The 18,270-nt window shown below is 38.9% G+C and overlaps 1 protein-coding gene across 1 annotated transcript; it reads right to left on the reverse strand.

Annotated features, from left to right (window-relative positions):
- Positions 1 to 12,789: 12,789 nt before the first annotated feature.
- On the reverse strand, positions 12,790 to 16,949 carry LOC101481754 (macrophage mannose receptor 1). The gene is made up of 4 exons (XM_076875788.1): positions 16,626 to 16,949; positions 16,020 to 16,406; positions 14,977 to 15,327; positions 12,790 to 14,756 (listed from the first exon to the last, which is right to left on the reverse strand). Exons 1-4 carry the CDS (start codon positions 16,657 to 16,659, stop codon positions 14,413 to 14,415), a joined length of 1,116 nt encoding a protein of 371 aa, XP_076731903.1. The 5' UTR covers positions 16,660 to 16,949; the 3' UTR covers positions 12,790 to 14,412.
- Positions 16,950 to 18,270: the final 1,321 nt, after the last annotated feature.

An 18,270-nucleotide genomic window follows, 5' to 3' on the forward strand; every position in this document is an offset into this window, starting at 1 on the left:
TAGTTATTTTACTTTTTCTTCTCGACTTTCACAGAGTGAGCGTTCAGTGTCTGTGGGTGAAGTTCAACATACAATGGCAATTGCAGGAAAACCCTTGCCAGACTGGGACAGTGATGTCCTTGGCTGTTGTCAGGATATGAAAACTTGTAAGAAGCCAGTTAAATTTTACTGACTCACAGATTAAATTCAGGATTTTTTTTCCTCGTTTGTGTTGCCTTCATCTTTTGAGACTTGTTACCACTTTATTGATGTGTTTCTGTGTTTTTGTGTTTTTCAGGCTGCTATGGATTCTGGTGCTGCCCCTGTCTCGCCTGCACTGTTTCAGGAAACTTTGGAGAGAACAGCTGTCTCCCTTTATGTGATATATGTGGCCCTGGTATATTAGCAGCCTGTGGGATACCTATCTGTGTTCCTCCTGCAGTTTTGTCCTTAAGAGCTGGCATGCGAAACCGATACGGCATCAAGGTATGAAGCATTTGATGGTGACACTGAACTCAAAAATCAACTTAACTAGGAATTACAAATCTTATTCACCAAATCAAAAAAAAATCTATATTGGATTTAATCTATGCCTAAACCTTTTTTGTCTAACATTCACACACATAGTATCTCTTCCGAGGAGATTCCAAGGGATTAATCTACCAAACTTCTGATTGTTAGATTTTGTTGAACCTGCTCTTCCACCTGAATTACACAAAATCTGTATGCTTGTATTCCCTTTCTGCAGGGCTCTCTCTGTAAGGATATTGTACTTTCCTGTTTCTGCGAGTGGTGCTCCTGGTGTCAGATGCATCGCGAGTTAAAGCATCGCAAGAAAAACCCGACTGTCATCACTATACAGAATAACCCTGTTGTCAGCATGCAGCCTATTCCAACTGTCCAGCCAGCAATGATGATGATGCCTGCGCAACCAGTTGCAACTGGTTTCGTGTCTCAACCAACAGTGGTCATCCAAACAAAGTGACACTCGTAGAAGTCTGATGCTGCTCAGAGTGTGTTCTCATGTATTTACTTGTGAAAGCATAGAGTCTAATCATGCTCATGTTAAATCCTTGCTATTGATTTTGTAATTATCAAGAAAATTATCTCTATTAAAAGTTAGCATAAATGATAGGAATGATGATTCACCTATTTGAAGTTTAGTTACAAATATGGATTTACGTTGTAGTTATAATAAAGTAATAATAATGTTTTACTGACTCAATAAAAAAATGAAATCACAGATATGGGCCTCATTGTGTACCTTGATCTTACTTTTCTGAGAGGTTTTTCAAATAAGTGTAACACCCGTCCCACGTTCTACTGAGAGGGGCCCTGGGTTCCTATTGTTACTTTCCTACTGATATTCCCTTTTTGATACTTATGATATAAAATATGCAATAAAACTACACTACAGTGGAACCCCGACTTACGAAATTGATCAGAGAAGTCGGAGACCTCCGTGAGGAGCCTTCCGTTAATCCTGCACCACTGAACCTGTTGATGCTGGGGTATTGTCTCTGGATTAGCCTTTGCACAACATAGATGAGATGAACAACTCTGCAATGACCAGAGGCAAATAAAGCAAAGTTCTTAAAGGTTATGGGACTTTTGTAACGCAGAACTTTAGAAATTGTCAAATTCTCATGGATGTTCTGATTGAATATACAACAGCAGGCTATCGTTGGAAGATCCAAAAGAATAGGAATAGAAATACATTTCACTGCAAATAGTTTGGTTTATTCATTTTATCCTTCCATCCATCCATCTTCATCCACTTTATCCGGGGCCGGCTCGCGGGGGCAGCAGCCTAAGCAGAGAAGCCCAGACCTCCCTCTCCCCAGCCACCTCCTCCAGCTTATCTGGGGGAACACCAAGGCGCTCCCAGGCCAGCCGAGAGATATAATCTCTCCAGCGTGACCTGTGTCTGCCCCGGGGCCTCCTTCCGGTGGGACATGCCCGGAACACCTCACCCAGGAGGCGCCCAGGAGGCATCCTTGTCAGATGCCCGAGCCACCTCAGCTCCTTTCGATGTGGAGCAGCAGCTGCTCTACTCTGAGCCCCTCCCGGATGGCTGAACTTCTCACCCTATCTCTAAGGGAGAGGCCAGCCACCCTTCGGAGGAAGCTCATTTCCGCCGCTTGTATTCGCGATCTCGTTCTTTCGGTCACTACCCACAGCTCGTGGCCATATAGGGACGTAGATCGACCGGTAAATTGAGAGCTTCGCTGTTACACCCAGCTCTCTCTTCACCATAACAGACTGGTACAGCGTCCACATCACTGCAGCCGCTGCACCAATCTGTCTGTCGATCTCCCGTTCCCTTCTCCCATCACTTGTGAACAAGACCCCGAGATACTTAAAAAAAACAAAAAAACAAGTTAGACCCTTCTCTTATTAGCAGTTACAGACCAATTTCAAATTTAATTGCTGGAATTTTAGAAAAGGTTGCGGCTAAGCAGCTTTTCAGGTTTTTAAATCGGGAAAACAGCATGAAGGAAGTAAGACAGCGCAATGAGGAACACTGAAACAATGCTACACATGCCATAGATTCTCCAACAGTTCACAATCCACCAGATATACGTTTAATCTGAGATAAGGGGAAAAAAGAAACGACAAACGACACACAGCTAAAAGCAGACAAACGGCCAACAAGGGGAAATATGAAGTCACTCAAATATTTAACGTAGCTTTTTGTTGTAACTTGCTTAACAATGAAAAATCTGACACCAGGAAAAGATTTAAAAAATAAGCTTCTGTGGTGACTATTTTCAAACTGGAGTCACAAACAGACTTTCTACACATTTGATAATTAATTTTATTGATTATTTCTTCGTAAAATAACTATACAAAAACACAGGACTGACAGTCTTTTCAGTCAGTTACTGGGATTTAAATTAAAACCCAACATGCAAATTTGTTGGAGGTGTTTTCTGTCCATGTGGTCTTCAAACATCATCACCAAGTCATCTAGACACATATAAAATAGTTATGGCTTTAATTAAATGACCCACATTTATTGTCTCAACTGTAGAAAACGTTTCACACACTGCCTCCCTGTGGTCACAATTCGAAACTACATGACAAACTGGCTTAATGAAATTAATGTTATTTTAACTGGATTTGAAGAAAACAGCTGTCCCCTCTTATGAGGTATATGTTCATTACCATCCTCTTTACCTCTTTGTGTTCCTCCTGTAGCCTTCTTTGTGAGGGCTGCCATGCAAAACAGATATAGTATTAAGGTGTAAAGCACTGGATGATGGCATATTCTGAACTAAAGGTGGAAAGACAAAAACATACTGTTTGTTCCTTCAGTGGTGCTGGTTTCAGTGCAAACGTACTGTTTATAAGGCTGAGGAAACCTGCAGTCAGCTGAGACTGAAGAAGTCACTTGAATCAGCGACGAAACGTTTCTCCCACTGAAAATGTCCAGATGAACAGAATCAACTTCTTAGGACCTACTGACCTGGATGAGCATGCATCTGTAATGATCTGTAAAACTAACTAACCCTTTAATATGTTTTTTTCTTTTGTTCTTCTTGTTATATTTTTGAACTGTGAGATTGATGTTTGATGTATAATAAAGTGTCATGATCCAACAGTATTTAAATCTCCTCTTGGCTTTTCACCAGCAAGCAAATAAGCAATGAAAAACACAGATGTTGTGTCAGCAAAATAAAATTAAAGCCCAAATAAAATGTGTACACAAAGTAAAATGGTAGAAAGACACACATGGTAACATTTAGTAGCAATTGCAGTCCATCCCCAACAGGTTGATTCTGTTTATCTGGACGTAACGTTTTCAGTGGGAGAAACATTTCGTCACTCATCCAGGTGACTTAGCTGACTGCAGGTTTCTCCAACCTTATAAACCTTGACACACTTCACCTCTCTAAAGCAGGGACAGTAATACAGTGGGATGCAAAAGTTTGGGCAACCTTGTAGTCATTATTTTCCTGTATAAATCGTTGGTTGTTACAATAAAAAAATGTCAGTTAAATATATCATATAGGAGACACACACAGCGATATTTGAGAAGTGAAATGAAGTTTATTGGATTTACAGAAAGTGTGCAATAATTGTTTAAACAATGTCATTTTATTGATTCCAAAACCTTTAGAACGAATTATTGGAACTCAAATTGGCTCGGTAAGCTCAGTGACCCCTGACCTACATACACAGGTGAATCCAATAATGAGAAAGAGTATTTAAGGGGGTCAAATGTAAGTTTCCCTCCTCTTTTAATTTTCTCTGAAGAGCAGCAACATGGGGGTCTCAAAACAACTCACAAATGACCTGAAGACAAAGATTGTTCACCATCATGGTTTAGTGGAAGGATACAGAAAGCTGTCTCAGGGATTTAAGCCGTCTGTTTCCACAGTTAGGAACATATTGAGAAAATGGAAGACCACAGGCTCAGTTCAAGTTAAGGCTGGAAGTGGCAGACCAAGAAAAATCTCGGATAGACAGAAGCGACGGTGAGAACAGTCAGAGTCGACCCACAGACCAGCACCAAAGACCTGCAACATCATCTCAGCAGATGGAGTCGCTGTGCATCGTTCAACCATTCGGCGCACTTTACACAAGGACATGCTGTATGCGAGAGTGATGCAGCGGAAGCCTTTTCTCCGCCCACAGCAAAAACAGAGCCGCTTGAGGTTTGCTGAAGCACATTTGGACAAGCCAGCTTCATTCTGGAAAAAGGTGCTGTGGACTAAAATTGAGTTATTTGGGCATAGCAAGGGGTGTTATGCATGGAGGAAAAAGAACACAGCAGTCTAAGAAAAACACCTGCTACCTCCAGTAAAATATGGTGGTTCCATCATGCTGTGGGGCTGTGTGGCCAGTGCAGGGACTGGGAATCTTATCAAGGTTGAGGGAATCATGGATTCCACTCAGTATCAGCAGATTCTGGAGACCAATGTCCAGGAATCAGTGACAAAGCTGAAGCTGTGCCGGGGCTGGATCTTTCAACAAGACAATGACCCGAAACACTGCTGAAAATCCACTAAAGCATTCATGCAGAGGAACAAGTACAACGTTCTGGAACGGCCATCCCAGTCCAGACTTGAATATTATTGAAAACCTGTGGTGTGAGTTAAAGCGAGCTGTCCATGCTCGAAAGCCATCAAACCTGAATGAACTAGAGATGTTTTGTAAAGGACAGTCCAAAATACCTTCAACCACAATCCAGACTCTCATTGGAACCTACAGGAAGCGTTTAGAGGCTGTAATTTCTGCAAAAGGCAGATCTACTAAATATTGATTTCATTTCTTTTTTTGTGGTGCCCAATTTATGCACCTGCCTGATTTTGTTTAAACAATTATTGCACACTTTCTGTAAATTCAATAAACTTCATTTCACTTCTCAGATATCGCTGTGTGCGTCTCCTATATGATATATTTAACTGACTTTTTTTTTTTATTGTAACAACCAACGATTTATACAGGAAAATAATGACTATTAACAAGGTTGCCCAAACTTTTGCATCCCACTGTATCTGTACTCATTCACTTCTGTTCTTCAACGTCTTCAAGAAATTTAAAGAAGTCCAGACGCTTTTCATTCCAAGCTTCTTAAACTATGATGACCTGGATGACTGGGACACTTCACAGATATTCAGTATTATGTTTTTTTGGAGAAAAATACCGTTGCCTATTTGTCTAGTTTAATGATCTGTTTGAGTATAATATCCCATTTTGTTGTAAATATGTGGGTAAGACAATCAATAAATCAATCCGCAGAATAACGGATGACTTTAGGTGGTGTTTGAAAAAGGAAACACCACCTAGTTCAAAATAGCCGAGGATCTCTAATTTTATTTTAACAATTTAGGTGCCACAGCAGTGTGAGCTGTGCTAGAAACAGAGTGGAGCAGAAACACAACAATAATTATAACTTTACAAAAATATTTTAATTCCCCTTCGTTAAAATCAGATGAAAGCAAAGTACCTCTGAGGAAGGTGTAAAATCCAAAAACATAACCAGTGAGAGGAATTCCCGAACCACGAGCACAGAGTAGCACAATGAAATAGGACAAAACATCCACAGCAGTGTCCAACCAGCAGTTAGTAACCCAAGGTGGAAGTTTTCCAAACATGACTGCCAGGTGGTCTGTGAAGCTGAGAGATGCAAGAGTGACTCTTCAAGAACATATTCCCCACACGTTACCGTTCTAATTTACTGTCATACATAAAAGTGTCATTCTTTAAACACCTTTTAAAAACATTTTGTTAGTTTTTGCTAAACAGCACTCTGGGTGGTAGTTGGCATTTACATAACTCAAACTGGCTATCGTCATTTATGCTTCAAAATCCATAAGATGTTTTTTGGTGTTTTCCCTAATAAAAGTTACATCCCCTGAATCATAGTTGTTATTCACCTCTGGCTCTCTTCTACATTGTGTCTTCATTCTGTCTTCCTTCTCTCACACCAACCAATCACAGCAGATGGCCCCGCCCCTCCCTGAGCCTGGTTCTGCAGGAGGTTTGCCAATTATCTATGAAGCCCACATCGTTTCTGGGACACCACTCAGACAGCCAGCAATGGTTCTGTCGGAGGTTTCTTCCTGTTAAAAAGGAGTTTTTCCTTCCCACTGTCGCCAAAGTGCTTGCTCATAGGGGGTCATATGATTGTTGGGTTTTTCTCTGTATCTATGAAGCGCCCTGAGGCGACTTTTGTTGTGATTTGGCGCAATATAAATAAAATTGAATTGAATTGAAGCTCATGGCTCTCCAACGGGAGATTGAGAGACCATTGACGGACATTTAGATCGACTGTAAAATTGACATGCAGTTGTTCGCACTAAAGGAAACCACCATCATTTCATGCAGTTACCATATCGGCGCCAGCTGTGGTCTCAAGGCTGGAGCTGGACAACAAAATTTCTCCCTGATAATAAACTGTGTTTAGACTGTTCCTTCCCATCCTATGCACCCTCATCCTGGATTCCAAACGCCTTCGAACGCTTATCTCCAAGGCCGAGGTCAGACGGTGGGTCTGGGCCCAGCGCTGGATTAATAGCTGCAGGGCAGGATGGCTGTGTCTACATCGGCTCACCTCTCACCCCCTTACCCACCCCAGTTGCTCGTCATGTGGTTTATGGTGTTGTGATGTGGAGATGTATGTGCTCTCTGTGCAGAGGAGTTGTTTTTGTTTTCTGTTCTCATGCTGACCTGCCACCAGGAGGCCAGAATGAGTAGAGGTCTCGTTTTTTCCCCTCCTCCACTTGCCCATTGTATTGTACATTTCATTGTTTTTCCAGGTGTAAACTTTGCATGTGACAAATAAAAGGCTTGATCGATTGATGTCACTTAAAAAAGTTTCTTTTTCACCATTCAAGCTCCCCCCGCTTTTCAGGTTTTCAATCGGGAAAACAGCATGAAGGAAGTAAGACAGCGCAATAAGGAACACTGACAAAATAGATTCTCTAACACTTCATAATCCATGAGATATACCTTTGAACTGAGATAAGGAAGGACAGATCTAAGACAAGGGACGCACAGCTAAAAGCAGGCAAACTGCCAACAAGGTAAAACATAAAGTTACTTAAAAATATTTAACATACCAATAGTTGTTTGTTGTGCTTGCTTAACAAGGAAACAGCTGACACCAGGAAATAATTTAAAAAATAACCAAATGTGTTTTGGAGTTTGTACGTGCTTTGTCTCTAGGGGCCACCGTATATATTTATATATAAACATATATAAATAAAACCACGCTTTTTTTTTATCAGTAATTCCTTTTGTGCATAATTTTATATTGTTGTTAATAATAAATGAAAGCAACCTGAAGAGCTGGTTGGTAGCCGGCTCTTTCGGCTCTTTTTAGTGAGCTGAGCCGAAAGAGCCGGTTCTATAAAAAGAGCCGGAAATCCCGTCTTCCTTCTCTCACCCAAACCGGTCGCAGCAGATAGCCCCGCCCCTCCCTGAGTCTGGTTCTGCAGGAGGTTTCTTCCTGTTAAAAGGGAGTTTTTCCTTCATACTATCGCCATGGTGCTTGCTCATAGGGGGTCATATGATTGTTGGGTTTTTCTCTGTATCTATTATTGTATGATCTACTGTACAATATAACTAATGTTGTGATTTGGCGCTATATGAATAAAATTGAATTGAATTGAATTTCTTCGTAAAATAACTATACAAAAACACAGGACTGACAGTCTTTTCAGTCAGTTACTGGGATTTAAATATAAGAAAAAATATATATTAAATTATTCTTTAAAAGCTTTAAATACAAAATCATTCATCCTGCTGTTTAACTGCACTGCTCATTAAAACCCAACATGCAAATTTGTTGGAGGTGTTTTCTGTCCATGTGGTCTTCAAACATCATCACCAAGTCATCTAGACACATATAAAATAGTTATGGCTTTAATTAAATGACCCACATTTATTGTCTCAACTGTAGAAAACGTTTCACACACTGCCTCCCTGTGGTCACAATTCGAAACTACATGACAAACTGGCTTAATGAAATTAATGTTATTTTAACTGGATTTGAAGAAAACAGCTGTCCCCTCTTATGAGGTATATGTTCATTACTATCTTTACCTCTTTGTGTTCCTCCTGTAGCCTTCTTTGTGAGGGCTGCCATGCAAAACAGATATAGTATTAAGGTGTAAAGCACTGGATGATGGCATATTCTGAACTAAAGGTGGAAAGACAAAAACATACTGTTTGTTCCTTCAGTGGTGCTGGTTTCAGTGCAAACGTACTGTTTATAAGGCTGAGGAAACCTGCAGTCAGCTGAGACTGAAGAAGTCACTTGAATCAGCGACGAAACGTTTCTCCCACTGAAAATGTCCAGATGAACAGAATCAACTTCTTAGGACCTACTGACCTGGATGAGCATGCATCTGTAATGATCTGTAAAACTAACTAACCCTTTAAAACGTTTTTTTTCTTTTGTTCTTCTTGTTATATTTTTGAACTGTGAGATTGATGTTTGATGTATAATAAAGTGTCATGATCCAACAGTATTTAAATCTCCTCTTGGCTCTTCACCAGCAAGCAAATAAGCAATGAAAAACACAGATGTTGTGTCAGCAAAATAAAATTAAAGCCCAAATAAAATGTGTACACAAAGTAAAATGGTAGAAAGACACACATGGTAACATTTAGTAGCAATTGCAGTCCATTTCCATCCTTATCCACAAGTTGGCTTCAGTCTCAGGCGGCATGTGCGCCCAAAGCACGCGCATCTCGAAGCACAATACTCCAGTCCACCAGTAGGTGGCAACAATACAACATGGGAATTAGATTAAATATCCCAAAAGGTTGATTCTGTTCTTCTGGACGTAGCGTTTTCAGTGGGAGAAACGTTTCGTCACTCATCCAGGTGACTTCTTCAGTCTCAGCTGACTGCAGGTTTCCCCAACCTTATAAACCTTGAGACACTTCACCTCTCTAAAGCAGGGGCAGTAATATCTGTACTCATCCAGTTCTGTTCTTCAACGTCTTCAAGAAATTTAGTCCAGACGCTTTTCATGACAAGCTTCTTAGATTACGATGACTGGGACACTTGTACACTATATGTGGGTAAGACAATCAATCAATCAATCAATCGATCCGCAGAATGACGGGTGACTTTGGGCGGTGTTTGAAAAAGGAAACACCACCTAGTTCAAAATAGCCGAGGATCTCTAATTTTATTTTAACAATTTAGGTGCCACAGCAGTGTGAGCTGTGCTAGAAACAGAGTGGAGCAGAAACACAACAATAGAAATCGACGTCTTCTCTGTTCAGGACGTCTTAATTATCACACCTGGTGTTACGCATCCTGTCTGCCTAATACCAGGTGAAAACTCACTGTATACTGGAGCCTGCATTAAATATGTGGAAGGAGCTTATGATCCTTTGTGATGAAGACCTAAAATGCTATTCTGATATTCTAATAATATTATATTATCTAATATTCATGTTGCAAAATGTAAGTAACAAACAATGAAACAAAAAACAAATAAACAAACAAAACTAATATCTTTAGTCTTCCGTGAGACTATAAAACAGGCCATCTCAGCAACATCACCCTAAATATTTGCCAAAATAAGTTACAAATAAAATCCTAGGTTTTTTTCAAGTCTGTTGTAAAATTAGATTAGCTGTCAAAAATTTGCACTGAAGACGATTTTGTTGTTGCAATAGTTTCTGGGAGTACTGGACCCCATTTTGCCTTCACCTACCACAGCAGGGTGCTAAAAGCTTCCCCTGAGATTTTGGTCCATATCGATATGTCAGCATCACACAGTTACTGGAGATTTGTTGGCTTTACATCCATGATGTCAATCTACTGTTTCAATAATATGCTGCAGTGTAAGTTGGTACCAAAGTGAAGTAAATATCCACAACACCAGAGTTTTTATAGTTTCTGTTTTCAAATGACTGTTTTTAGTATTTCTTGCTCAAAAGTGTTTGGTTTAATTAGTTTAGTTTAATTTGTAAATACTTTATGTCAAAAGTCAGCACAAATTACAATAAAAATACAGAACTTTTTGAAAGTAGTTACACTGTTGTTGGCATTAAGAGTCTCAGTAAATACATTCATCAATCCCTCATCAGACCAGCTCATGTTTTTTTTTTTACCAATATTACAAATACTGAAAATGGAGATATTTCTCCCATGTTTTTATTTTTTATTTTTCTGTTTTCCAAGGTCACATAATCGTTTTTAGATTTTATTTCAATTTTTAGTTAACTACAGGGTTTTGTTTTTACATCTAGTTTTAATTTTGTATTTAGTTTTAGCTAACTATAATAACCGTGCCCCACAGCATTACACCCCCACCACCAGCCAGAACTGCGGATACAAGACACGATGGATGCACATGGATGGATCCATGCTGTAGGCCATCTACAGTTCCATATGTGTTGTATTTAGAGATGCTGTTCTGCATATCTTGGTTGTACAAATTTCCCTTTCAAGCACATCTCAAGGATGCTGTTGCAGTGCAGTGTTTTTAATTTTCTATCATCAAGTTGCAGTATACAAACCAAAGGTTCTGTTTGGTTTTGCTCTTTATTTGCAAAAGAAAAACACAAAGTCCAACTCTAGCAAATCTGTGTATATTTTTAAAAAACCTCAACTTATCTGTTAACAGCATGTTAAGGATACATTTTTCTCACATACACACACAGTTGAATAGTATCATAGATGGTTCACATAAATTATTTTACTTATACTGGCTCTAACATTAAGTATACAGCATATTTCTGTATTAGTAAACTGTGTACATGACTAAAGATGATATCCGATCTCGGACAGCTAGATAAAGATGTCCACTGTCCCCTCTTCTGCTTTTTCTCGTTCTGTAAAGAGGCGGTGTGTATTATGGTTAATGTACATAGCCTCTGAGAGTGTATGACATTGGGAGAGCATGGTATGTATCTTTTTACCTAATGCAGCATTGATGGATCCAGCCTCTTCATCTCCCTCTGGACCCAATCATCGTCTGGATTGGCACACACAGGTTTGGACTTCTTTTTCATCTGAAACCTACATATGTGAGTATCATTATTTAAAGTTCTCAAGCTTATTTTAGAAGCTCACACACTTCATTAAATGTCGATCATGCACTTCCTAAATTGGGTTTTTCTTTTTCCGTCAGTCTGTGCTTATTAATTATGCTGGAATTTGACAGTGCAGGAAAACAAAACCAGTCAGAAGTGAAGGATCTTACACTGTATACTCACAAAACAGCTGTCATGTTGCAGACAGTGTTCGGTTCCTGCATAGTGTAACCGACGATGTTTCTCTTCTTTTTTATGTCGTTAACATAGCCGAGGCAGCACTTGCCATACGAGCCTGGAGAGAAAGTTAGAGAGTAACGGAGAAATAAACCACCCCGCTTGGAAATGTTGTGGACAGTGCTGTCCAGTATTATTCCCACATCCCCTCACTAAAAAAAAACAACAGGTGTTCAGAAACAAAGACAAAGGAATGAGGCTTCAGGAACTGTGGTTAATCCAAGATGTGGCATAAAAAACCCCACCAAAAGATGGGTGCATATTTTTAGTCAGATTTTTAGAAGATACTGTGAAGAGCTGCATGGTTACATTTCTGTGAATTCTGTTAAAAGTAGATATTTAAGTGGAAATGTTGAGTTCTGCATCCAGTCCATTCTGTTTGACTTACCTTGTGCCAGACTCAGGTACGTGCAGATGAAGAGAAGAATGAAAACAAAAGCATGAAACTTCATCGCTGCTGCTGTTGTTCTTGTTGTTTTGCTCATTGCACAGAAACACTAAGAGATTAAATAAAAGAGCAAAGTCAAACAGAAAGGTGGAGGCAGAATAAATCACACCCACTGCTTTACAGATGTTGGGCAAATATACAGTTTTTTCCAAAGCAAATGCCTCCCTCTGTGCTCTTTCATAAGAGCACAGAGGGAGGCATTTGTTCTCATTTCTTTAGTTCAATCTAAAAAACATCCCAAAGGTGCCCTCAACAAATTTGATTCAAGCTACAACGACTACAGCAGATACAAAGTAACTGAAGGTCACGTCATTAAGAAATCAGAGAAAACATCCGTCAATGATTTGGCACAGGAACCAGGATGTGTATATTAATGAGACCAATAGTGTGATACTGAGTTCAGTATGTAGCCCACTATATTGTGCTAAATAAATCATTTTTTGGGAAATCAAAAAATATGTTAAATATTGTACTATACTAAATGAAAAATGATCACCTGTGAATAAAAATATACACAAAATGTATAATTTGTGTTGACCATCATGTCTGGTTCTGAAGAATCAACATGCTGGTTTAAAGCTTATAAAAATTGCACAAACTCTTTTTGCCTCAGCTGCTGCGTTTCCATTTTTATTTGTAAATTTTTCACTACATCACTGCATCCATTTTCCATTTTCCAAGCAGAATGTAAAGAAATGAGGGGTGGTTCTACACTGTCGCACAGACCATATGGGAAATGTGAACATGTTTAATTGCTGTGAAATTGTTGGCTCATGTGAACCATCTAGTGTTCTCTTAATTACTTAAAAAAATCCTGAACAATACACACTTTTTTACTGACACTAATGATAAAAATATTTAATGTTTAATATTTTTGTTTCAAATTTCATTATCAGTTATACCAGTGTTCCCAGTTCACAGGAAAATCTGACAACATTGTTAAACAGGGTCAGAAAAATAAAAATAAACATTTTACTTAAGTCCTTAAATTTAAATAATTATATATAAACATTGCATTTGGGGGGTTAAGACAGTTATTTACATATTAGATATTATATATTTTGACTTACCTTGTGCCAGACTCAGGTACGTGCAGATTTTATTTTTATTTGAATTTTATTTTATTTGTATTCTTTCACTTATTGTTGCATTTGTGTTGTTGCTGCCTGTGTTTGAGTAATTTCTGTAACTGTGAGACACCTGCTGCTGCCGATCTTGGCCAGGTCTCCCTTGAAAAAGAGGTTTTTAATCTCAATGGGATCTTCCTGGTTAAATAAAGGTTAATAAAATAATAATAAAAATAAATAATCTTATAATTGCTGTATACACTACAAAGCCATCACCTTATGTTATCTAACAGGTGAAGAGTTATTGAGCTAGAACAGATTCCTATTTTGTAACAAATATGTGACAGAATACAAAGAAATAAACTTCAAAAGAAAAAGAAAAACAAAGAAATGCTATCGTTGTTATGTGTCGCTTGTTTCTAGCCTGGAAACAGAGAAAACGTACTTTTAACAGTGTTTTTAGGCTGTGATTGTAACTCTTGTTTTTCTTTCTCCGTTGCTGCAGTCGGTCTCTGTCTCATTGGTCCAGTTCTCATAGCAGACAAAGCCGGTCATTGACCCAGAGCCACAGATCAAGAGCACAGCTGTAGCACAGTCCCAGCCAGACGTGGGCTGTGTTGGTGTTCTTGGCTGCCTCCTTCACCAGTTCCTGCTGTTCCGGGTTTGTGATGGAGACCAGGTCAAACATGCACTCTGCATTATTTTAAGGCCTCATGCTATTATTTTTCTTTCTTTAATCAAAGGTTTTTGTTTCTCTTTGTATGTTGTTTTTTTAAATAAAAAATTGTTACTTGCTCAGGATAAGTATTACTATAAATCTTGTATCTTTGTCAGATTATGGAAAGTTTATATAAGCATACAAATGCTGTGGTATATTTTACTCTACAGTACGTATCGCTTTTAAACTTATTTAGGAATAAAGCATTCTACAGTTTGAAAAATAAAAAACAGCTTCTAACACATTAGCTTTGAGGACCAAATGTTGCCTTAGTCCCTGATGTATCCCACCCACTAACAGGCTCTATGATGAAGAGATAATCAGTGTAATTCACCTTACATGTCCGGGGTCATAATTTTATGCCTGATCAACTTAAATGATTGTTATGTGTCATCTGTTTCTAGTATTGGCACATTTTTAACCCATGGCTGCTACACTGCTTTTAAAACCAGTCACAGAGAACAGATGAAGTTAAACTTCTCTCCATCATCTTTCTTGAACCATTTATGTTCTCCTCCTGTCTCCATGGCTACAGCCAGGTTGCAATGTCCAGTGTCTGTCTCATTGGCCCAGTTCTGATAGCAGGCAAGCTGGTCATTGACCCAGAACCACAGATCGAGAGCGCAGCTGTAGTGCAGTCCCAGCCAGACATACGGAGTGGTGGCATTCTTGGCTTTCTCCTTCACCAATTCTTGCTGTTCACTGCTTGTGATGGAGACCAGGCCATCATGGTGCTTTCTGCAGTAAATTAAGGCGTCGTCCCAATTTTTGCTTTCATTGATCAGGATCCATTTTTCTGTCATGAAAGAACACATGATGTTCGTTTATAAGAACAGAAGAAAACTCCATAGTAGTTTGTGTTATTTAGCTTGATGATGAAACTTATACCAGCGTTCCTCATGTACACTTCTTTCAGTGAGAATAAGAAAGATTTAAAAAATTATTTTAACATTTATTCCTTCAGTAAGAAAACTGACAGAAACCAGATGTAAAAGCTGAATCTTTGCAAATCTCACCATCATAGCAGAAGAAAGGTTTTGTGTTGTTACAATCATCAGCGCTCCATTTTCCTTCTTTGTTTAATGCAATCATCGTACACTTCCTGGTGCCGCTGTCAGTTTTAGACAGCTCTACAGTCAACTCATCGACACTTTCCCAGTGTCTGTAAGAAGAATTACTCCCATCTGACCACCTCCAGGTGTCTCTGAACAGGCCGATCCATGATGGTGGTTTACGAGATAATTTACTGACTGCTTCCTTTAACTGTTCTGCTCCACTGGCCAGGTCTGTGTGGTGCTGTCTGCAGTAGCTCTGAGCCTCACGCCACTTTTTTTTTGTGTCAATCAAATGGAGTGATTTGTTTTGTTCTGTGGAATAAAGAGAAAAAAGTGTCACAAGAAATGCACATTTTTTGATCTCAGACAATAGTTTTTTTTCATGAAAACTGGAAAATATTAACCTGGAATACTGAAAATTGTGATCCTTTCATTGTGCTGTATTGTAACAATAAGATCAATAATTAATGACTAGCTCAATAATTCATACTGCATGTCGAAACAACCCACTAACAAAAAATGCGACTTAAAAAAGAGTCCAAAGCTGAAGTATGATTGTAAAAGTACTTTCATGTTTTACTCTCTGTAGCAACGTTAGGGGAATACCCACTGCTGTGACATCATGCTCAGGATGTCTTTGCTCTGTGTGGCAGAGAAACAGTTCTCTGAAGTTTTATTCTTTCCCAGTTAAATTTACCCAATTTATTTCCTTTCCTTTTCATAGTCTTTTATTTTAGGTCACGAGCAGTTGTCTAAGCATTTCACTGCATATCGTACTGTGTATGACTGTGTATGTGACAAATAAAATTTGAATTTGAATTTTATGTTATTTTGTGTAATACCATTTGGCACCACAAGATGGTGCAGTAAATCAATGAAACATACAGTCTGCTCTGCTCTAAAAAAAAAAAAAGCAGTGCTTCTTTTCATATTCATTAGAGGTGAATTATATTTAAATATGAACAGTTATTTAATTAATTAATTAATGATTGCCTTATTCTCACCATTATAGCAGACAAAAGCGTGATTGTTAGAACAGCCAACATCCACCAGCCCATCAGGGCTTTTAATCCGTCCACAGTTCTCAAGATGTTCAGGTTTATCATTAGGTTCCCCTACTTTCCATTTCATCTCTTTATCATGGAACTCCACTCCTGGCAGAGACCAGTGCCACATCCTGTTTTCTCTTCCTGAGATGCTGTACAGCCCAATCCAGGCGTTTGCTTGATTCTCTGTAGAATCTATGTACAGAGTCTCCCTATATGTCACGTCAGGCACTGTGGCCAGGTCTTTATATCCTTCTCTACAGTAGCTCTGAGCTTCGTCCCATGTTTTAGGCTCTTTAATAAAATAGTACTTATAGCGCTGGCATGAAAACAAGGAACACTGACCTAAAAAGAAAAAAACAAATATACACCTTCATAAATGTATAAACATAATGATGTCAGAGAAGTCATTAAGAAAGTTAAATCAGGAGGGAAGACATCACATAAAGAAAGCAACACATGCCTAAAACGAGTAGTTTCAGTGCTTTTAGTGATTACACAGTAACAGTGCACTAATCTGAAGTGAATTATTTTGTAGTTTTTCCAGTAAAATGATCTACTTACCCATTAGAATGAGCAGAAAAGGTCTCCAGTGCATCTTTGCTCTGTTTGATAGACCCAGTATTTCAGTGTGTGGTTAGTTTTTTTAAAATTGTTGTTGTTTTTAGAAGTGGAGAAAAGACAATTGTCAAAGTTAATATGGTTTCACTGCTTTGTCTAAGAAAGCTCAATAGAAGGACGGATAGCAATAACAAAGGAGGGAAATGTGCAGATGATAAAAATGCAACTAAACAAGGAAAATAAACAAGAAGCTGAGACTTTTTGTTTTGTTTTGCAATTTCACAGCTTGGAACAGCCGTTTTAACACAAACTGTTTTACTGCAGGACTATTTCATCACTGCCTTATATTGCTATTTTTGTTTCTGTCATTATAGCCACCCCCTGTGACAGCAAACAAGAATAAAACATGGGCTCTACATTTAATATGTGAAAATACATTAATATCAATCTCTAAAGAAATACATTTTAACCTCTATTCTGAGCCAATAATGTCAAATTACACTACAAAGTTTCTACTTACGTCAGGTTGTTCCTCTGTCCCTGCTTCACTCTGATCTGTTCTTATTCTGGGTCATTGAATGAAACATTCAGCTCTAACAAGAGGATTCTGTATTATGTATTTGAACATTCAAAACAGAAGTCAGTCATTCACAATCTAATCTAGATGAAGCCATGGAAAACAGGAAAGACGACAGGCCGATCTTAAATTCAAAACCGGACCAGGAAATGTGCAGCTATTGCACATTTAAAAAACAAAAACATTTCAATAAATTCAAATTATCTGTCAACATAATGCCTTTCATCCACTTTGAAGGTGAGATTCATATCATATGGTTATTTATAGCTACTCTAAAGATGCAGCATTTGACATCTGCTTTCTATCAGTGTACTTTATGAAGATGAACTGAAACTTTTACTCCCACGAATCCCTTTTTTCCTATTTAAAAAGCACACACAGCTGGTGGATGTCAGCCACGTGAGCCAGTGATAATACTCAAGTGTGTGACTATCTGTGATGTGTCAAATTCTAGTAGATTTATATCAAAGTTTGCAGTGATCAGTAAATCTAATTGTGGTGGAGGTGTGGTCCCTGGATCAACTGCAGGGGACGGGTGGTGCCAGGGAGGTTGGTGGGTCAGGTGGGGATGATTTATGATGAGGTTTTCCCCCTTTTCAGTGATGTCACAGACCGGAGATGGAGGGGGAGGGTGCAGCTGACTGCAGAACTGGCTGCCGTGGGTGCTGAGAGTGAAAGTGTCCCTGAGCGATTAATAAACCCATAAAGGTGAACACGGGGTGCTGGCTCCTTTACAGTTGTTTACAAATCATTTTTATAGCAAATGAAAAAGAAACCAAGTGTTTGTTCCATCACTTACCTTGAATAAGAGGGACAGGAGACCAGCCACAAAGGCTGGCACATCCCACATCGATGGAGACAACACTGAATGTCACACCGCTCAGAGAAAAACACTGAAACATGACTGTAGAAAAGTGTGGTCCACACCGAATAGTCATTAAAAACATACGAACAGAATTATATTAAGGTTTGTAACTTCATCATGCACATATTGTTATTAGACTTTGTTGGTTCTCGCTGGATGAAACTGGATGCAAAGAAGATTAAAATCTCGTAGTGACTGGTTGGGTC

Source organism: Maylandia zebra, linkage group LG17 (genome assembly GCF_041146795.1).
Source record: "Maylandia zebra isolate NMK-2024a linkage group LG17, Mzebra_GT3a, whole genome shotgun sequence".
In the NCBI taxonomy this organism is placed as follows: domain Eukaryota; kingdom Metazoa; phylum Chordata; class Actinopteri; order Cichliformes; family Cichlidae; genus Maylandia; species Maylandia zebra.